Raw genomic sequence first — 23,545 nt, forward strand, 5'->3', positions numbered from 1 at the left:
AAACGTGATTCAATGTTATCCTTAGTGTTATTTGATATTTTTGAAACACTGTGTTGTGTGTATATTGGATTGGATTGGACAGGTGACGTTTTTATTCTACCAAATATCGATTCGACCTGCAAACATTGTAGCTGCAGTGGAATTTTTACAAAAAATCGGGAAACCTTAAAAACTCCCTCACTTGCGAATCGTAAAAACGTACAAATGCCGCCCTGTAAGTGACAAAAAAAAGGAAACCAAAGAAACGCAAGATATTAACGTTTCCTTGCGAGAAGACGGGCTTCAAAGAAAAACCGTTAATGGATTGAAGATCTCTCGTTTTAACTGCGTCATCCCACTTCATACATTTATTCGACCGAATTATACGCTGGCTGTCCATTTCCTTTACTTTTATGGAGCTTTTCCCGACACGGATAAAGTATTACCCGCTAAAAGCGTCTGTGTGGCACGTGAAAAGGGGCAAAAGGATGGGATTCTTCTTCCTCCATTTTCCAGATTTAGCCGATCGTCGGGATTGGCTTCGCGCGATATGCCTGCTGTTTTAATTCTTTAAAATATTTTTGAGGAAAAGATTCGTAGACTATACAGGGTGTTACTGAAATGACATCGTATAATTTAATGGTTGACTAGATTAGGGACAAACTCTTTTCTTCATTTGCTTGCTAAAATGTTTTTAGTTGATCTGTATAGTTTTTTTCTTAATTTTATTTAACACGTTATCTTCGAAAAAGGTTGTTACTTATTAAGTAATCATTAATTGTAAATAATAATACTATATATTAATAAACAATTTTGTTCTAGTCCATTCCGTTTTGCTAAAGTTTACCCTGAGGAAGTCGATAATACTTTGATTAGTATTAAAACTAACGCTCATGGCTCAGACAATATTGATATAAAAATGATTCTTTTGACCACTCCGTATTTAGTCGATCATATCACTTTCCTTGTTAACAAGCTAAAGTTATACCCGTTCCAAAGAAAGAGTGTCCAAGTGGCATTAACGATTTTAGAACCATCAGTTTGTTGTCAACGATCTAAAATATTATTGAAAAAATTGCAGCTAAACAACTTCATCAGTTCCTATGCGTCAACAAAATCCTCCCAGACACTCAATCTGGTTTTCGGCGTCTTCACAGCACTACTTCCAAATTAAACTCTTGTGTCATACTCTTGGATCATTGCCTTCTCCTAGCTTTCATTTTTTCAAAATTTTCTTGGCCAGAGATACCAAAGGGTAGTTATAGGAAATACCCATTCAGATGCCATTGATTTCGAGAGGGTTGTTCGCCAGGGGAGTATTCTGATATCTATTTTGTTCTCAGTTTATACAGCTGACTTCTCTACTTTTCTTAAATTTTGTAAAACTCATCAATACGCCGATGATACTCAGTTATATTTATCTTTTGTTGCTAGTGAATCTTTAAATGCCGCTACTAAAATAAATTTAGATCTGATTTTGGAGGATCACATCCTCTTTTTGAATACTAACAAAATGCGGATGTTATTATTTGTAAAAAAAAGGAAGATATTGCAAAAACGCCTCTTTTAAGATTACGTTAAATGATAAGATTATCTCTTTCTTCAGACTGGTGTAAAAATTTAGGATTACGGTTTGACGGTGACGCGGTTTTCTGAGCATGTTGGCTCGGTGTTACAAAAATCCTTCTACTCAAACTCTGTTATCCCGTGTCGTCTATTGTCCAGCTATACTTAATCGAGATAAGAAGACTCCTGCACTTCAGAATGCTTGTTTTCGTTTTAGTTACAATCTTAGAAACTACGACAAAATATCGCAGTGCCTCTCTGATACGGGTGGGCTCAAGCTAGAAGACTGGACTGTACTGGACTGGAAGCTGGAAGTTCAATTAACCACCCATAATCGCGACACAGATTCTTTATGATATTCGGTAACTTTCCAGAGATCTTTGAAATACTTTATGCTACAACGTCCCTCCCCACAATAGAGTTCTCCAAAAAAGCGTTAATATTGTTTATTAGGCCCGCCAGTGTCTAGCAAAAACGTATGAGTTTATGATATGCGATATATATACGGGTGTGTATTTTGTTGACAATTATGGTATTGCTGCTGTTGTTCTTGTGGTTACATGTGGTAATATTTTGATTCTCAATAGAGACAGCCTACTATTATTTCCAGTTCAGTAATAGTTGCTGCATAATAAAAGTTTTTTCCTAATATCGCATAGAAATTTGGTTCTTGTGCATAATTTATTTCGTATGACTAGTTTCCTGGCAGTCCATCGCGCTAACTTCTAAACCAAAAACCGTTTTCCCTTTCCACTAAGGTTAAGTTTGACAAGGACTCGAATTTCTTTTAATTTAATGAAATTTTCCTCACTACATCAGGATTTATCGTCATACAGCAGTCATCAATAGAGAACATAGAACATCAGAAGAAATATTGACCAAAAAAAAAAAAGTGCGGCAAGAGGGTGACTTATATCAAGTGCTTTTTAACCTACATTAGCTTCAGAGAGGAATTTGACACAGACAACGACCAACACAATTTTTCGCAAACACTAATTCAAGGGACCACTGAAATCTATTCATATCTAGGAGCTAAGATTAATTCTGTATGAGCCTGGAATAAGCAGTTTTTTCGAGAATTGAACCAGCGAGGAAAACTCTCATCAGAGAAAACATTTTTACGGATCTTACCATAGAACGATAGAACGATAAGGTGCTGTTTATAAAACTTCTGGATTCCTCCTGCGTCGGTTTTTGCTTAGCCGAAATTGCTCTGAAGAAGTCAACAGGATGATTGGCAAAACGTCAGCACTTACTTCGGCTTATAGCAGAGGGAAAATTACAGGGAAAAAAATCAGCCAATGTCCGCACTAATTACAAAACTGGTAATAGTTTTTTTGGGTAAGTAAAGCATATATCAGACATCGTATAAATAAACTATTCTTAAATAATAACGAACATATTTAGTTGGATTTTGTCGATTGTACGATTTGATAATGTATACCCTGAAAAAAAAAACTATGAATATTTAAAAACTCTTCCCCCGTGGCAGCAAATAAAAAAATATAGGATAAATGTAATAATAATAATTAGGATAATCTGGTGGTCAGAAACAAAAATCTATCTGTCTAAAGTGAAATAATTAGCCTACCCAACATCACTCAAATCAAAAGGATTAACTGTCAAATAATCGAAGAAATTATATTTATTATATAAGGTGATAGAGTTTGCACAGTATTAATCCCTTGTTTATCGTCAGGTTAAAAGAATTGATTCCTTTATACAAGTGGTTTAAAACTTCCTTTGGTGAATTAAGCATGTGTTCACTTAAGTAAGTTTTCTCAAATACAGGTTAAGTAAGCATAGAATTGAATTTTATAATATTATGCCAAATGTTTGCATATTATCCATGTTTGTAAAGTTTTATAAAACATTTACGTTGATAATCCCACCTGACCCGGTCTATACTTTTATTTTTCATTGGATCTTACACGTTTCATACAGACGACCGAGAAAAGTAGCAAATTCGCAACCCGAAGGAAATAGAAGAAAGGAAGAAAAAAAAATTGAAGACGTGAGAAAAAAAAAAGAATTTTCCAGTAGATGTACCAAGACTTGGCTATGGCAACACAGGGAGGTGCTTTTTTCAGAACCACAAGTATTTATAAGATTTTGCTACATGGTGCCAATAGGAATGCACTCTCAGAAGAAGCGATGCAATCTTGAAATACACACACGTGAAAAATGTTGATGTATTCCTCCGATCCGGTAATTTTTTCTGCCGCAAGAGAAAAATCAAAGCAACGTTTGAAAATTCCACAACATGTTAATCCGTATTGGAGGTCTGACAGTGAGTGAATATAATTAAGTACCTATATGTGTAATATTAATTTCCTCAAATTATGTTTAATTATTAATTTTGTATTGTATATCTCGTAGGGACCTCTTTTAATTGGTCCTGCGATAGGTGAATCATTAATATTGTTCTCTAGTGAATATTTAATAACATATTTAATTTATTTTATTAAGATATGTACACAAAAATATTGTAATATTTTTGCTACATTAAAGTATTTTGATGAAAAAAAACATTTGTAAACAATTTTTCGTAACATGTGTGATAATAAAAAATAGTGAAAGCAGGGTTGCATTTTTGAAAAACTCTTTAATGCACGATATAATTCTACACTTTGTGAAAGTATACCAAATGCATCGACAATTGGCTGCGCAGTAAGCGGATTAACCCAGACAATGGTCTAAAATGTGAGTTGTCAAAAATTACAAAACAAAATTGCCTCCTTACTATTGAATGTTTAATGTAGACGAAAGATCATTTTCTGGTAGTAACAGTTCCAATTTTGACTCTGATGATGAAGATGTTTGATAGTAAATACAAACTAAATATGGTTTACTTGTATATTTACTCTTGGCAAATTATCTTTTATACCAGACCAACATATTACTCCGGTTATTTCTTTAAAGCATTTCGCTGAATTCCATTTAACCCATAAAACAATAAGTTTTACTTATTTATATACAGTGCTAATGGATTCGGTCGCCATAATTCTGGGACTTTTATTCCTTCTCCTGCACATTAATATTTGTTCATCAATAAATTCATCACACCTCGCTCTCACTCACGGCCGTGTCAAAAGCACAAAAGCGCTTTCGCGATGACGCATTACACAGAATTAAGTGCTTTTTTATTCTGTCCCATCAAATTTATAGGCTAAGCACCGGCCGCCCGATAATAATTTTTAAATTTAATTTATTATTCTTTCTCGTTTTACGTGGTCATATAGACGGTACTATACCGGTTTGTTTAATTTTATACGAGGTGTTTCTTTATTAAATTTCGGGTAATCCGATCATAGTTGGATTGTTTTATTGTTACTTGTGAAGAAAAAAATTTACATCGATTTGTATTTTGCATCCTACAACGTGCGAATTTCCACCTAATTTAATAACAAACTTACGTAAGAAATAAATTAAACTTTACTGAATATAACCAGATTTACATTATTGTTGTTGGTTAAGAGCAAACAAACTCGTGACTACAGTGCCGTTTATCAAATATTCATATACTATTAATATGTATTAAGTAATATAATATTATAAACCTGTCCCCATAGCATACTTTTTCTACAGCTTTGAAAATGAGAAAAAAAGAAAAACGAATGCTCAAACATCGGATCTGACAATCATCAAAATCACTGACTAATGTCAAAATATTTATTTAATGAAACTGGCCGTTTTAAAGTGACATATATATTCGTTTTTCATACCGGGTGACACAAGAAAGTGGGAACACTCTATAACTGTTAAGCGATTTGAAATTTGGAATGGAATGGAGTATATTTTTTTCCATTTTTGGATTCAGTAGATCATTCTGCGTAGGTTTTCTGACGGTTTTTCTATTTTTTTTTTAATTTTTATTTAATTTTTGAAAATTGCGATTAGGAGGCTGTGACCTGTTGACATTAATACAGTAGGCCAATTTTATACAGAGTGTCCCAATGACAAAAATGAAAGAATTTCAAAACATCGGGTAATGTATTGCGACATTTCATTTGGCAATTGACCCGTGTTTTTGTACATTTTGTTACTGACAATCAAGCATATATTTTTTTAATTATCTCAAATAAATTATACAATATTATATCTCATTCTCAAGGCAAGTTTTTGGCTTTTTTTCTGTCAATTAATTTCGTATACACATTCCTCTACTTAAACTAGACAAAATCAAAAAAATCGTTTTAATTACGCGCCAACCTAATTTCGATAAACGCGCAGTTTTGAACGGTACATATTTTAAATAATCATTAACCAGTGCAATCAGTCAATGACAAGTATAATTATTTGTTCTTTCACGGTAACCAATTAAAAAGAATAAACCGGCTTTGAGGAATAACCGCACACTATTCAAGTCAAGGAGCCGTATAGAAGCGAAGATAAATTACCATGGTTACGCCAAGATACGCCTAATGGATTGCCGACATTCGCAGGGACAATTTGCGTTCCACAATAAGGTGATTTGCAGAATACGCGAGGTTTGCGGTCGACTTTTCTCTATTTTCAACGACGCAATACCCTAAATTTTTGCTAAAAGTCAAGTGAATTTTGTTGCGTGCTTTTCAAAGTAAAAAAGAAGTATAGTGCTTTCGCAAATAAATGACAACACTATAACTATCGTGTAGGAGCTTGGAAATGGCTCGGCATAATTTTAGTGGAAAGTTATTGGCTGAGAATTAACGATCTGATATCATGGGTCATTGACGTTTTTCAGGTGATCCCCAGGGTTCACATTTTGGCCCCATTCCATTCTATTCGGCAACTAAATTTGTTTTGCTTTTGATTTTACTGTCAGACTGTCAAACGCCCTAAAAGATATGTGTAATTTTTAATTATACCTAAAATTCCGTGCCCATAAAAGGTGCAAATAAAATTAAAGGTATGGCGAGTCTTGGTTGAGTGTAATTTTACCGGATCATTCAATTCATGGGAGCTTAGGTTTTGTATTGGACATTGATTGTTTATTGTGGCAAATAGATTAAAAATACGTCGTTACTTTTTACCTTATTAAATACTCAAGAAAAGCTGATTTACGTTTCATTTTTGTAGTTTCAAAATTAAATTTTAGAATTTACCGTAGCATTGAACGGAGGAGGCTTTTACTTGATGAAAATCCATTTATGAAAATAAATAAGAATTAAAAGTTCAGATTTTTACGAAATTATACATTTTGACATGACAATTGACAATTGACAATTGACAGTTGTCGAAACAATTCATGTCAAAATATATAATTTTGTGAAAATCCCCTAAATTAAGTGTTCATCATTGGTTGCTTTGTTATGAGTAGATATATAACGTAGGTTGAGTCGATAATAAAAGATAAAGTTATCGCTTACTTTGAGGGAAGGAAATTATGAACAGATTCCCAATTTGGTTTTCGGCCGGGTAGGCCCACCATCCGTGCCTTATACACAATGATTGAGCATGTGGTTGATGGTTGATGGTTGAAGGCATTCGACTGCGTGGATACTAATATAGCTCTTTCTAAGCTTGAATACTATGGAATTCGTTAGAATACCCTAACCCTTTTAAAATCTTATTTGACCGAAAGAAAGCAATATGTTGTCTGGAATGATAGGGAATCTACTTTGTTGGACAATGGAGTGCCTCAGGGGTCTTCCTTGGTCCATTTTTATTTATAATATACATAAATGACGTAGTATTTGCAACAAATGCCGCTTGTAGTATACTCTATGCGGATGACACATCATTGATTGAATCGGAGAAAGATCTAACTAATTTAAATAAAAAGGCTGTCACTACACTCTCCAAGATTGAGCAGTGGTTCTCTGCAAGTAAACTCAAATTAAATTCCGATAAAAACAAAGGCTCTAATTTTCAATACCAATGGAAGAAGTAAAAAAATTGAACCGGTCAAACTCCTTGGTGTTTACCTAGATGCGTTTTTAATCTGGTCGCCCCATATAGACTACCTGTGCGGTAAATTGTCTTCTCAGGTTTTTGTTCTGAGACAACTGCGAGGTTCCATCTCGCAACGCACTCACCGTATGGTTTATTTTGCACTGTTTCACAGTGTCTTAGATTGCAGAAGTCTGCGATTGGTGTTCTTGGGGGTGTGCCGCCGTCCAGCCACTGCCGCCCAACATTCAAAAAATTGAAAATTCTTACATTACCGTGTATGTTTATTCTCCAAACTTTAGTTGAAATCCACTCAAATTTGTCTGCCTTTCCGACTCATGCTGGATATCACAGCTACATGACTCGAACAGCTGACAATATCATAACATTGAGATCGAGGTTGTGTACTACATAAAAAAAGAAACTTAATCTTGATTTGTATAATATTTTTGCAAAATCCTTTTGCGGTCCAAAAATATTGATGTTAAACGACTTTCCATTAAAAAATTATAACAATTATCAAAAAAGTTTTTTGAAGAGCATTGTTTCTATGCTGTAAAAAAATTTTTATAAATTAATTATTCTTAGAGTGTACCTATATATACAAAGTTTTATTTTCCGGTTACACTGGTTTAACTGTTTATATGTATATATTTATCTTGTTTGTACTCTTCCTGACTTCAAAAATACGTTTTTGTATTTATGCTTTTAAATTAGCAAACTGCCACTGCCATTGATTACGCTGTTGAAAACAGAAAAACAATTGAATGTAGGAAAAAATGAGAAAAATGCTTAAAATTGAAAATAACAGAATTACCAACACATTTCTCTTTTAGACTAGATGGCTATGAGTAGGTTATTGTTTTGTTTGAGCAACCGACTTGGATCTGTACTCATAACAAAATTACCAATTTACCACTTAATTTAGATCAATTTGTATTTAGTGATACTGTGGTTCGTTTGTGATCCTTAATGGTCCAATTAAAATAAAGTGAAATTTAAAACCTACTCAGCGTATTGGATTTGTCCTCGTTTTATTTTAAAATTGATAAAAAACACTTCTACAAAGTAAAATAGCACGGGCGATAACGCGCCGTTTCCTTGGTTATGGCACGGCTCAGATTGTACGGCGTTTGAGGATTTCGATCCAAGTCGATGTCTGAGTAGACACATCATTTTCTTTTCGAACGTCGAAGTATTAACGAATCAAAACATAACTAAACTAAACGCATATTATGAAGCGCATGTACTCAAATTTCAATACAACGCGATTTTTCTAAATAATAATTAAAAAAAAATCAAAAAATCATACACCAATTTCATATATATATATATATATATATATATATATATATATATATATATATATATATATATATATATATATATTCGTATTGATTCACGGATGGAAAAATGTGATGACACTATGCTCCGGGATATCATCCGTTCGCTCATTGAACTCCGACTGGAATCCTGCAAATCCTGCATCCGACTGGAATCCTGCAAATCCTGCATCCGACTGGAATCCTGCAGACGTTTCGCCAAAATCTCACTTGGCATCTTCAATGCTCGCGCTCCGAAAAAACTTCGAGCATTGAAGATGCCAAGTGAGATTTTGGCGAAACGTCTGCAGGATTCCAGTCGGATGCAGGATTCCAGTCGGAGTTCAACGAGCGAACGGATGATATCCCGGAGTATAGTGTCATCATATATATATATATATATATATATATATATATATATATATATATATATATATATATATATATATATATATATGTTTCGTTTTTTAGTCCTTCACGGATGGAACAATGTGTATTGGTGGTAATCCGGGTGTTCGTCCGTTCGTTGTTTGACCCTGGAGTAGGATCATTCGCCTGACGTTTCGCCAAAATATCACTTGGCATCTTCAGAGGGCGCGCGTCCATGTCACTCGTACGTGTCCGCACTTAAACTTTAATGGCGAATGATCCTACTCCAGGGTCAAACAACGAACGGATGAACACCCGGATTACCACCAATACATATATATATATATATATATATATATATATATATATATATATATATATATATATATATATATATATATATATATATATATATATATATATATATATATATATATATAATATACATAATCTGGGAAAAAATGATGTTATTGAAAATCAATAATTTAAAATAAATACTTATAAAGAGTGTTGATCGATTATAATAGGTAAAAAAGAAAGTGAAATAGGCAAAAGGGGAAGTCAGCAATTTATTTATTAGAATTAGGAAATCATCGCACACGGCAAAATTGTCGACCAGAGTGAATAAAAAACAGAAAATTTAATGGCTTCGTAAAAAATAGTGATGCTCGAATAATAATGCTAGCAAAGCCAGGCAATGGGTACAATGGTCTAATAAACAATTGCGAACAAATAAGAAAATCAATAATAAAATATAAAAATAAAAATAACTGATATAATTTTTTTAAAGCGCTGCATGCGCCTCATTACTGTATAATTGTGGAGTAACACGTAGAAAAAGTATATATTTGTTTATCATATACAACTTTTTACATTTTAATACGTTTTGGGCGTTTATACAATCGGAAAACTTTATAATACAGAGTGTCCCAATTAGAGAAACGAAAGAATATCAAAACATAGTTGACAAATTTATTGATATTTATGAAAATGACGAATGTTCTGGCACACCACTGAGTGGACTGTTGACATTAATACAATAAGCCAATGTTATACTGAGTGTACCAATGAAAGAAATGCAAAAAATAGCATCCTCCTTATAATGTATTGCGACATTTCACTTGGAAATTTAGTAACTTGTGTTTTGGCAAACTTGTGATTTTGTACGTTTTGTTTGAGACAATCAAGGATTTTTTAATAAAGTATAATAAAGTATATAGTTAGTATTTTTCATTCTCAAGCCAAGTTAATTGTGTAGTAGCACACTAGCAGTAATTTATTTATGGAATAATTTAAGTTTGAAGTGGAGTTTAAGATTTATGGATATAGATTTTACACAGGGCAAAATTGTCGACTAAAGTGAATAAAAAATAGAGAATTAAACATTTTCTTAAAAGTTGTGAGGCAAACAAACAACGTCGTAATAAATATTACCTGTAGAAAATATTTATTACTTAACCAAACTGCCAAGCTAATCAAAATCAACCATTATAAATGGTCATTGTATACATTGTCCAGGTATTGCCCTAATTACCCTGTATACCCGTAACAGGTACACATATAAGCGTACAAGGCAAAAGGCCACAGCAAAACAGTATGTCAAATTTTATTTATGAAATAAGGATTTTTATACGTCAATCAGTTGGACTTGGCATTTATTTATTCAACTAGTACGACCATACTCAGAGATTAATTCATGTATTTTAGTATTTTAGTAATAGATCAGAGTGTTCCTTAATGATATGCGAATATTTAAGTAGGCGAATCTAGATGAAAAAGTTACTTCGTCCGAAAACTCTGTCCTTGCAATTAACACTACAACAATATAAAAAATATATACATCATACATCATTTATTATACTGTTTGTAATATACAACTGATCCAATTTTCTTTGGTAACTGCGTGGAGAGCTGCCTTCCAAACACATACTACTGCGGTATCATCGTGCTTTGCCTCACAATATGTTCATTAAAAAATATTTTGCGCTAAGCCCACACCAATTCGATGGCATCAAATAAACAATGGTAACCTGATGACCCATTTCAACAATTATCTGTCTGTCTGTAGCATTCTAATTATTGACAATTTTTAAATTATATTAAATAAATTTATTTTTGCTCAAATTAGAAACTATTTACGCAACAACATGGTTTTTATCCCTGTCTTCGTATGTCTGTGACTCTTTGAACGAATAAGGTCAAGTTGACGTTATATACACTGATTTCCACAAAGCCTTCGACATTAATATTGTCAGTCATTGGTTAATTCCATCTTTGCATCAGCAAGTGTTATGTGGGTTCTCATCACCGCACAATAACTCCTATATTCTATATACTAGACTTCCCATTGTCAAGCATCTGGGCATTTTATTTGATCAGACGTTCTCTTTTGCACCTCAAATTACTATAACTGCCATACTCAGTCCATTGAGCGTGTGCAGAGAAGGTTACTGAAGTATCTAATCTTCAGGGAAGACGTTGCGGATCACGAGAGGGGAGTTGATCATGATCTTCTGCTGGGAAGGTTTGCTGTATTGCCTCTGAGCTTGCGTCGAGACTTGCAATCTGTTTCATTTCTCTACAAGTTCATTACGGAGTCGATTGTTCGTTTCTTCTGGAACAATTACAGTTAGCCAGGTCCAAAATCCAATTTTTAAAACCCTATTTATAATATGCGTGTTACCTTCAACAAACTGTCATCGCACTGCGATTTATCATATGATGGTCTCCAGGCTTCTTTTTTTTAGTTATAAGATTAGTAGATTTAAGATTAGTTTTAATTATAAGGTTGTTCGGAAAGTCATTTCGTTTTTTCCCGTCAGAGGACTTAATTACGTTTTTTCGAAACCAACTTCACACTTAAGCCGCATAACCATTATATGTCTTGAGAGCTGATATTGTAAGGCTTGTGTGTGAAAAAGTTCTATTAATTCTACGCAGTAGTTTTTGGTTGGTGCCCTTTTAAATATGGAGAGCAATAAGCAGCATTTTCGTCATATTCTACTTTTTTACTTCAGAAAACGTAAAAATGTTGTCCAAGCGAGAAAAAAATTGACGGATGTGTATGGAGAAGGCGTGTTAACAGTGCGCCAGTGCCAGAACTGGTTTGCAAAATTTCGATCCGGCAATTTTGATGTCGAAGATGCACCACGGTCTGGAAGGCCGGTCGAAGCTGACAAAGATGCGATAAAGGCATTAGTTGATGCAAATCGGCGAATAACCACACGAGAGATCGGTGAGAGATTAAATTTGTCGAATTCGACTGTTTATGGCCATTTGAAAGGCATGGGCTTAACCTCGAAGCTCGATGTGTGGGTGCCCAATGTCCTTACGGAGCGAAATTTGTGTCGTCGCGTTGACGTGTGTGATTCGCTCCTCAAACGTCAAGAAAATGATGCATTTTTGAAGCGGATTATTACTGGGGAGGAAAAAGGGGTTGTATACAACAATGTTAAATGCAAGAGGTCATGGAGCACAAAAGATGAACCGGCTCAAAGCGTGTCAAAAGCCAACATTCACCAAAAAAGGTGATGCTCTCCGTTTGGTGGGATGTCAAAGGAATCGTTTTTTTTGAGCTTTTGCCGGACAATACAACGATTAATTCAGAAGTCTATTGTCATCAACTGGACAAATTGAATGATTCACTTAAAGAGAAGAGGCCCGAATTAATCAACAGGAAGGGTGTAGTGTTCCACCAGGATAATGCGAGACCTCACACAAGTTTGGTCACTCGCCAAAAACTTTTACAGCTTGAATGGGACGTACTGCAACATCCACCATATTCTCCAGATCTGGCGCCTTCCGACTACTATTTGTTCCGGTCCCTGCAAAATTTTTTAGATGGCAAAACCTTTACCTCAAATGAAGATGTCAAAAACCACCTGAACCAGTTTTTTGCCAGCAAGGACCAAAACTTTTATGAGAAGGGAATTATGTTACTGCCAGAAAGATGGCAAAAGGTGTTGGACCAGAATGGCCAATATATAATTTAATAAAATATTTATTCATTATACGAAAACTGTCTTTCATGTTCCCCAAAAAAAAACGAAATGACTTTCCGAACAACCCAATAGTTAGTTAGTTATATTTAATATTTCCTGTAATTGGATCATGTTACCTGTTGGAAATAAAGTGCTATTATTATTATTATTATTATTATAGCTTTTTACACTCCCTGGGAGGAATCTTTACTTAGCCCGGGCGAGTCTACCAAGGTATTGGTCCCTTGATCTAGCTTTCGGTTTCTCCAGTGGTCCTGCAGACAAAACTGCAAAACTCTTTTCTGGTTTGGATGTTGATTTCGTTTACTTCTGTATCTGTCCAGTTTAAAATCTCAAATGTGTACGGCAGCACCGACGTCACATACGCATTTACTGCGAAACGTACCAATTCTTGCTGACAGCTCCGATTTTAAGATGTTTCTGAGTCTTTTAAAATACGTCTCAGTTGCCGCGTTCTTTGCAGTTTTGTGTACCACATATTGGTCAGTTCTATACCGTTTCGTTTCAGATTATAACCCTTGTGTTGTCGGTTCAGTAGGCTTGTCAACGGTTTTAGTCGAATAAGTGTCGAACCAGGTTTCATCCAAGTAAATAATATGGCCTTTGCTCTCTTAAAATTCTAATTTTTTCTAGATATTCCAGTCGCCATTTCCGAATTCTAAAAGATTCCATTAAAACTTGCCTTTTGTCAATTTTCTTAAATCAAAAAAGGTAGTTCTGCCACATTTAACACCGGCTTCAAGCCTTTTTCAAGTCTCCTAATTAAGATATTAAGATAACTAATGTAGGCACACTTTCTTCCTCGTATAACTGATAAATTGTAAATAAATTAGATTAATTTTAATTTTTCTGGCAGTAAAGAAAATCTTGACTTTATAAACGTTCTGTAAAACTAACGACAAAATAAATTCCACAGGGTATACTTGACTTATATTTTAGGCACTCACGGAATATGAACAAAGCGAGAAACTGGCTACGTTTCCTACGAGCCTCGTTTCGCACAGAAGGCTTTGACGACTTTTAGAGTCGCGCCTGTTGCATAATTCGATCAAGATGAAAGCCGTGTAATTGGGTTCTGGAAGAAGGAAATTAGTTCGGCCGGAATCTTGCTTGCCCGCTCCGTATTTAGCGTGTTCGCTTTGTGAGATACAACCCCGACAGCATTCGATTATGCGGTAATGCGAGGACAATGGCTCCAAATTGCCTCCTTCTGTTCCGTGTAGCGCAGACATTTTTAATTTGCGCCGATGGATCGGACATATTTATTTCGTGTTCGTGGTGGAACTGTTTAAAATTAAAAAGAGACAGAGACACCTCATCCAACGTGGGAGCTTCCTTTGACTTGTCTAGCTTTTGGAACATTTGAAGATGTTTTTTAACCAACTATTCTCTCCGACACACAAAGACTACGAACCGTCTTTTGAAAAGTTCGGGTGTGGACATACGAATTGCCAGAGGCTTATTTGTTAAAATCCAGGCTACTGGCATGTAGGATGCCATAAAAAGAATAACCACAGTGAAATGGAACGCAGCAGGAGATCTTGCTAATAATAAATGGATAGATGCAGTGAGAAGTAAAGGACGAACTCGCTCAAGAGCATCACATGCAGATACAGGCGGCTCAGGACGAGTTTATGCCTGGCACAGGCTTCAAATAGGCAGTAAATTGCTGGTGATGATGCTGCCACGTTTTGGTTGGTTAGTTAGTTAACTTGTCCTCAAGAAGTGATTTTGACACCTTCAAATAGGCAGCAAATCGCTGCTGCCATGTTTGGGGTTTGGTTTGGTTGGTTAGTTAGTTAACGTGTCTTCAAGATTTCTTCTACTCAATGGTAACATTATCAACGGCAGTTAAATGTTTGAGCCATTATACGCGATATGTAAAGATTCCAAACCAAACTGATGTAATGGCCTATAAATCTTTTTAAATCCTGCCAGAAGTACTTGGGACATTGTAAACTCACTGAGAGACAAGGCCAAAACTTCAAAACATTATCTTAATTATCGCTCCACAAGTATCGCTCACTCACTACTCAGGGAAAGGGTAAATACCGATTATGATCCACTAGATAATCTGAAACAAGTACCTTATGAGAGACTGACTCTAATTGTCAATTTGGATATCGTGAAGGGAAAAACACTATACTTGATCTATTATCTAATTTTAGTAAAGGCGGATTAGTCGAAGCTGATATGGAAGGGACGCTGGGGGAAGCTCAAATAGTCTTCTCCCAAATAATTAAAAGATTAACAAAATCTTTTATAGCCATAAAAATATTTCATGAACTACCAAAAGCCCTAAATAAAATTAAAAATGTGTTAAAAAGACAGAAGAGGTGGCAGAGGACTTACATTCTTGTTCCTTCTGTTAATTAAGCTTCATTTTCATTAATGATTGTGGTTGTGGTTGTGATAGAAACGTGTTTAATTTTACAGACTCTGTTTCTGTATAATTAGACACGCTTTTTCAAAAAATTTTAGGATAACCGTATTGAGGGATAAGAACTGTAGTTACATTTCTAAATATAAACATTAAACCCAATAAGTTGTATACATTTTGTGAAAGAAATCAAAAGAGCTATGGTCTGTATGTTACTGAACAGTACTGTCCGTTGTTATTTTCTTTCAAAATAAGTTGGAACTGACAAAATTACATAATTTCACTCGCTTTTCACAACTTCAGTGAGTTCTGCGACTATAAGTTTAGTGCGTAAATGTCTAGATTCATACATTAAAATATGTTTTGTACATTTCTAATGTTATATTTAATTGATGTACAAGATGGTACATAATCTAACCTGACACCAACCTTCGAGATTCTGGTCGTAGCCTTTGGTGAAAAATAGCATCGCCTTCGCGGCTCTTTCCGGCGTTTTGAGCAAACCCTGTCGATCGGGGTTCTCACCCAAGGAGCCCAGCAAGAGCCTGTAGGACCTGGACATTTCCGGCAGTAGAGCTTCTCTCGTGGGCGGCTTGTGATCGAGCTCGAGGTCGTGGTGAAACGTGCACTTTTCGTGCCCTGAAAAAAGACGGGAAAAACGTAAAACTTCTTGCTTTTCCACTGAATTAACAAGAAAGGTACAAACGCGAGAACGATTGGAGTACGTTGACATTAAAATCGTTGGACACTTTCATACTGACGTAACTTTTTTCTAAGCGGACAGCCGTCCTTGAACTTCACGCAAAAACTTCTGTAGACACGCGCACATTAACCCATTTTGTCCCAGTGGTGCTTTAATGCACCGCCTATTCTATGATTTTTTTCGTCACATCCAGGAAATATTTTTGCACATCCATTTAGAAATTTTACTATTATCACTACTAAAGGACATAAAATCGTGGAAATCGCTAATTTATGTGTAAAGGAAAGATCTTATACATGACTTCAAAAGTAAACGAAAGCGGTACATAAATTTGAATCACATTTTCAGGTAAATCCAAAATAGTAAAAAAAAATTTTGGATTTGTATTGCCATTGGAAATACTATATTGATTATGCTTTTTTTTTAAATTACTGGTGCGTGAATGCACCACTGGTTATATCTGTGAAACAAAACTTTGTTATTGCAAGTCTAGACAAGTCAGCGTATGTAGAATAAACATCCAACAATTAGCGTGTTCTTTAGTATTAGTTTGTGCCTTGTGTAGTGAACGTTACAGTTCGTAAAATATGGCATTTTCCAGGTATTGGACTCAATAGGAATTAGAGGCGGCTATGGAGGAGATCGTGATGGATGAGTACAATAACAACGAAAGTCACAAGTACTATTTGGATTTACGTATTCTTGTGTATTGTAGCACTCCAGTTCTTGTAAATTTATGCACACCCGACGTGGATACTTTGACTGACGAAGAAGATATGAACATAACATAAATCTACAAGAGTTTGGGAAACCAACTGATATAGTTGGAACTTTCGAGTTACATACACCGAATGATACAGCTGTTCTTCAACAGTCCTGTAATTCATCAACTAGTGAACCTGAATAGGACTCATCAGATGATGAAACCCTGGAATTCAAAAGAAGACGTATGCTTTCTGCAACGACAGGTCAGACTGAGTATACTCACATACCTATATCCGATGAATTTAGATCATGTGAGGAACTAAAAAATAGACTTTCTGGAAAAACTCGGCTTGAAATATTTTATAAGTTTTTTGATGACGAAGTGACTGATTTGATTTTAAATCTTACATTGCTTTGCGACTTTTAAAATTGCTCTTGCACCTGCCATAGATGAAGTCCGTTATGATAATCAAGGTCACATGATTGTTCATGCTAATGAAGCCCGAAGGGGATGGAGAATCTGCCACAGCCACACAATTTACATTTGTACTAAGTGTAATGTGCATTTATATACTTCATATCTTGTAAAATATCACCAAAAATGAAACCGGGTGTTACCAGTGGTGCGCTCATGCACCATAAAATATTAGGCGTTTTTTTTGTATCGAATCAGGTTTAATTTGGAAAACAATCTACTTACTAAATTATATGTTACATCTTATGTGCCCCAAATTATTATTTAATGTTTTTTCCCAGTGGTTCGTTTACGCACTAGTATTTTTTTGTATGCTTCGACTTTTTATTTTTATTTTTTTTGACACAAGAAATGTATTCTTAAGTGCAACAAAATAGATAATTTCAGAGCAAAAAAGCATTTTTTATTTTTTTTATGCTTGGGATAATATGGGTTAAGGTTCCGGTTCGTTAACAAAGAACCTTATGGTTAAAAGCTTTAGTGTTGGTCATTTAGTACCAAGACAAAAATATGACCAGCCAAAAGTTTCATCAACTGGGATTGAATGCCTTCAGGAAAACGGAAGGGACTAGTAATCGTCCATATTGGAAGCAAAAGAAAAAATTGATTTTTCGTAACTTGTAACTCTTGTAACTTTGCTTTTCCTTTTCTGATAGCAACACTGATAAAAAAATGAACGTATATTTATCCCTCGCACCAACTTTTGCAAGTTGATTTCGATGTGACATTCGATTCTGTATAATTTAGTCCTAATTTTTGCAGCGTTCTATTGTCTGTGTTATTTCGAGACGGACAGTCATTATTGAAGGAAATCATTAAAAGGAAATCCAGATATTAAAAAAATCAGAAATGTTTATTGTAGGTATCAGATGATGGTTTAGATTCATTTATTTTAGACATGGACTGTTTATTTAATGGAGTTCCACCGGTCACCAATGTGGATATTATAAGTTATTTGGCGTTTTCCCGTATCTTTTACACCAAGGAGCAGATGAAAGCTCTTAAGAGTTGCAAGCCTATAAGTACTTTGAATCTGGCTTTGTCTTAAAAGTGGGTGCTACTATAAAACCATGTAATTTCATAAGGGTCAGGATCAACTGATTAAAGCAAATTCATGTTGAGGTACGTTTTATTTTCAAATATTAACAAATGAAGTATGCCATCTCAACCATTCAAAGCCAGTATAATATTCCCTTACATTTGTTTCTATTTTAAGTATCATCATAAGTTTTTTTTTGGCTGCAAAACTTTGCTGTTCAAATTTTTAAGTCAGATTGTTATCTTTTCCAAAAAACATGTACCGTTATTGTACGACCAAAATTATAGTGTATTTATTGCTTTGACAGTTGAAATCAAACTTTTGAAAAATCGTCAATGCCGGGCCATTGGTATTGCCTCCTTCCACCTTCGTATAATACGACCAAAAATATAGTGCACGCACGTTTTAAGTGTTTTACAGTACCTTAACCGTACACCTTCGCAGGACCGTGGTAAAACCCATCCCAACAGTTTATTCTGCATTAAGTAGGTCTTGCTTGAGATGGACCGTAACGTATGACCCTAGGAACTTGAAATTTTTCAACGGTTTTAACAATTTTAAACAGTTTAAGTGCGGACACGTGCGAGTGACATGGACGCGCGGCCTCTGAAGATGCCAAGTGATATTTTGGCGAAACGTCAGGCGAATGATCCTACTCCAGGGTCAAACAACGAACGGATGAACACCCGGATACCACCATACATCCATTTGCCTTCTGATGCTAAACAAATTGTTTTCAAGGTTTACAATTTTATAAGAAATTCAATAGTGGGAGCAGCAATAAGAACTCGGCGAAAAAGGTTGTATCCCGCTTGTTAGTGTAGGTAGATAACACCCTGCTCGTCAGAGCGTTCTATAAGGGACTGCGGTGAGTAAATAGTAGGCAAAGTTAATCACTAAAAACAATATAATTCTGGTCTAAGTGTAACTGTTTTTCTTAGGTGTTTGTTCTTTCGAATAGCTGGCACTGCAAAAAAAAATTGATCTCGGTCTGAACAGTTTGCACAAACAACCACAACACAATTTGTAAAAAAATATGCACATGTGCAAATTATCGGAAAATATAGTACGGCAGATTCCGCATCAACAAGTGACACCGAGGAATGCTTAAACTAATTTTGCCCTGGTTCTTCCATTATGATCGTTTCCTACGGTAAAAACAACGGAAGCAGTGCTTGTTTTCGAAGTTTACGAAATTAGTAATACTTTTGGGATACCCCCTGTAGACGTGTTATTGCCCAACCGAATGTTTCCGTTAGGTCACGTTGTAGTAATTTAAATCAAAATAATAAGTCGCGATATCATGTCGTTACAACACGCTTCTGATAGCGAAATCGCGTTCGTCCGCAAAAATCGGCCGAAAATTCCAAACTTTTCGCCCCACAGTATAGGAACACTGTGTTTCACTAATAGCTCATTATTTCGTTAGATATAAGTGTAAAACGTTCAACTAACGATCTTTTACTCAAAATTTTACATACAAGTTAAAGGCACATCATTACATTACATCATTTCAGTTTCGAACAACCTATTTATATGTAGAGGGTATTATTAAAACAAATTGTTGAGGTTCATCATCTAAACCCCTAAACCAAACTTGAAGATACTTGGCTAACGACGGTATAAATCAAAATATTCTGCTTCAATGAAATTTTAAAATCCGGGATTCAAAGACTGCTATAGAAAGACGTAAAAGAAAAAACGAAAAAGCAAATTTAATTGGTGTCTCTGTTTCCAAAAAGTTTTTACATTAATATAATTAATATAATAAAATGTCTTCGTTTGTATAGTGAAACTATCTAAAGGGCGTTTTTTTTCGATGTATAGAACTTTAAGTTGGCATTACTGTTCAAGATGGCGACCGATTTAACAGCTGTCAAGTGATTTATTCTCAGTTTGGTTTGGCAATTCATCATGAATAGACTCACGCCTGAACAACGCTTGCAAATAGTAAAATTTTATTTCGAAAATAATGGTTCTGTGCGGAATACGTGTCGCGCACTACGTCCATTTTATCGTCGACAAAATCGTCCACAGAGCAGTTAATTCGATTAACCATGGAACGTTTTCGCACCACGTTTACTCTTATTGATAACGCGCATTCCCAGAGGCGCCGTCCGGTGCGTACAGAAGAAACTATTGCTGCTGTAGAGCGTAGCATTGAGGAAGACCCGAATGAGTCCATCGGCCATCGAGCACAGGAATTGGATCTGTGTCCATCCACTTTATGGAAGATTTTGTGGAAGAATCTTGGTTTGCGTGCTTACAAAATCCAACTCGTGCATGAATTGAAGCAAAACGAGATTGCCGTTGTTCCCGATTTTCATAAGCGAATTTTGTTTAGCGATGAAGTGCACTTCTGGTTGAATGGCTACGTCAACAAACAAAACTGCCGCATTTGGAGCGAAGCTAATCCTCAAGTGTATGTCGAAACACCGTTACATCCAGAAAAACTGACTGTTTGGTGCGCTTTATGGGCTGGTGGAATCATTGGTCCGTACTTCTTCAAAAACGATGATGGCCAGAACGTTACAGTCAATGGTGATCGGTATAGAGCTATGATTACTAACTCTTTCATTCCTGAATTGAATAATCATGACGTTCAGGAGATGTGGTTTCAACAAGACGGCGCAACATGTCACACAGCTCGTGCCACAATCGATTTATTGAAAGACACGTTTGGTGACCGCCTAATTTCAGGTTTTTATCTTGTGATTTGACACCGCTAGACTACTTTCTGTGGGGCTACGTAAAGTCATTGGTCTATTCGGATAAGCCACAAACGCTTGACCATTTGGAAGACAACATTCGCCGTGTTATTGACGATATAAGGCCACAAATGTTGGAAAAAGTCATCGAAAATTGGACGCCCAGATTGGACTACATCCGCGCCAGCCGTGGCTGTCATATGCCAGAAATCATATTTAAAATGTAAAGCCACAAGATTATCTTTCGGATAAATAAAATTCATGTCAATCGAATAACCCATCGTCGTTTTATTGCAACTTAAAGTTCTATACATCGAAAAAAACACCCCCTATAATGGCAGAAATGTTTGCTTCTCACTTCTGCGCGGCGGCAGGGAAATAAAAAAAAATCTATATAATATCGGCACCATATAGTACCACCCATACAAAACTATACATAAGTTTGCCGTTTCTTTTGCATATTGATCAAAATTTTCTACACTATTGTTTTGATTTTGCGATGTATCCCATAAGGGACAAGTAATTTGGTTCATCTTTTACAATGAATTTTTGTTAAAACAAAAAAGTGGATATTTGAAATGCCCCCCCCCCCACTCAAAAGTAGAGTCTAATTTTTTTATATTTACGAGGTTAGCGCCTAAATTTCCCGGCCTGACATAGATGCAGCTCCAGTATCACGATAGAGCAGTCATAAAGTTTTTGACAAAAGAAGGGTTAGCACCTAAAATTATTAAAGAAAGGCTGGATGGTGTGTACGGCCAAAGTTCTCCTTCGTATTCTGTAGTGAAAGAGTGGGCAAAACGTTTTCCAATGGGGCAGGAGTCCTTTGAAGATGATTCAAGAACTGGTCGACCACTGTGGAAGAGGTGGTATTGAGTGATCGATGTTTAAAGGTCAAGGAAATCTCAGAAATTACTCAGCTTTCTGATACAAGTGTTCATCTAATCCTGCATTTAGGTATGCATAAGGTTAGTGAGGAGTTGCAAGATTTTATGGTGATAGATCAGGATTTGCCTACAACTGCAGACTTGAGAGAGGAAACAAGAACAAGAAGAAGATGAAAAAGTTGATCTGGGAGCACCACCAACCATTAAACAAGCTGCTGGAGAAATTTTTTATGTATCATGGGGAAGATGCCCCTCTCGAAGAAATGGTGAAAATATAAGCCAAAGCACCACATTTCTGGTGCAAGTATACCTGGGGTGGTCGAAGTCCTCGGAGTTTTGGGAGTACCAGGCGCCTCGCCGTCGTCCAGGTGATCCCAGGTACGCGCCAGTACCTGGTGGTTCGCTTTCTTGCCGTTTTGTTGTTGAGGAGCGCTCGAACCGTTTACCGCGGCCATGGTGGTGGGGGGTCGGTTACACTGTTACCGAAGAAAGAGCCGCGGAGTCAAGTGATCGATAAGCTACGTCTGCGCGGACGAGAATCCGCTTGTCGCGAACCGCTGGACGAACGCGAACTGAAGTTTCGCAGAGCGTCGCCCATATATATTTGAAAACTCGCTTTTCTGCTCCACCGTTCTTCGGCGCGTTGGGGAATTCTGGCCGAGGACATGCGTGGGTTTTTTCCGCCGTTTTCCGGCGAAAAGCGGAGATTTTTCGGAACGGAAGAAATGTCTGACACACGGGTATACGGGACGTCCCACGGTTAATAAGGAAAAGTTTCAACGACGACTTAGTCGTTCTTTTTTTTTTCTTAAGAACGGTAAAATCGAAATTTTCGAAAATATACGTGTATAATAGTTGAACTGAGGTGGCTTTTACTTGATGGAAATCCATTTATCAAGATAAATAAGAACCAAGAGTTCAGATTTTCACGAAATTATATATATTCACGTGACAATTGTTTCGACAACACCGTGTCTTTATCATATGTAATATTTACAAACTACTTGCTACTATATATACCGAAAAATGGCCATAAAACCTTAATTAATGTTGTTGTCAGAATTTAAGTTCAATAAGTGAGTAGTATTTAAATCTAATTGATCTTGAATGTTTCATTTTGTTAATCTCCGTGGCTTCCAATAAATTTAATTTTCTACTTTTTGTGGCTGTATGTAAAATATTAAAATTGTCGTCAAAAATGTGTTTTCCGGTGTTTAAGTGTGTAGGATAATTCGAATCTAGACTATTGTTTTTAAACGCTCTTTTATGTTCGTCAACACGTTTCTTGAAGGATCTACCTGCTTGTCCAATATAAATTTTAGGACAAGATCCGCATTTAAACCTGTAGACACCTGATTTTTGAAATTTTGGATATTTCGTTTTATTGTTGTTTTTTTTTTTAAATTTTCCTATTGTGTTGTTAGTTCTGAAAGCTATTTTAAAACCAAATTTTGACAAATGTTTTGAAACTTTTTCACTGGGTTCTCCTATGTATGTAATTGTTTTAAATTGTTCGTGTTCTGTATTAGGTTTCGGA

The 23,545-nt window shown here is 35.7% G+C and overlaps 1 protein-coding gene across 2 annotated transcripts in view; it reads right to left on the minus strand.

The window, feature by feature from the left end:
- LOC132697876 (GTP cyclohydrolase 1) overlaps positions 1-23,545 on the minus strand; it is a 32,404-nt gene that overhangs the window by 1,280 nt on the left and 7,579 nt on the right. Inside the window, exons 1-2 of one of the 2 annotated variants that reach the window (XM_060663603.1) lie at positions 22,319-22,593; positions 15,921-16,130 (exon numbers count right to left, since the gene is read on the minus strand). In XM_060663603.1, the coding sequence (XP_060519586.1) occupies positions 15,921-16,130; positions 22,319-22,463 (355 nt within the window). In that variant the 5' untranslated portion in view covers positions 22,464-22,593. Of the gene's footprint in view, positions 1-15,920; positions 16,131-22,318; positions 22,594-23,545 lie in introns of those variants that run through there. The other variant, XM_060663604.1, reaches the window with a different exon arrangement.

This window comes from Cylas formicarius, unplaced genomic scaffold (assembly GCF_029955315.1).
Source record: "Cylas formicarius isolate icCylForm1 unplaced genomic scaffold, icCylForm1.1 PGA_scaffold_2__14_contigs__length_35257938, whole genome shotgun sequence".
Taxonomy (NCBI): Eukaryota; Metazoa; Arthropoda; class Insecta; order Coleoptera; family Brentidae; genus Cylas; species Cylas formicarius.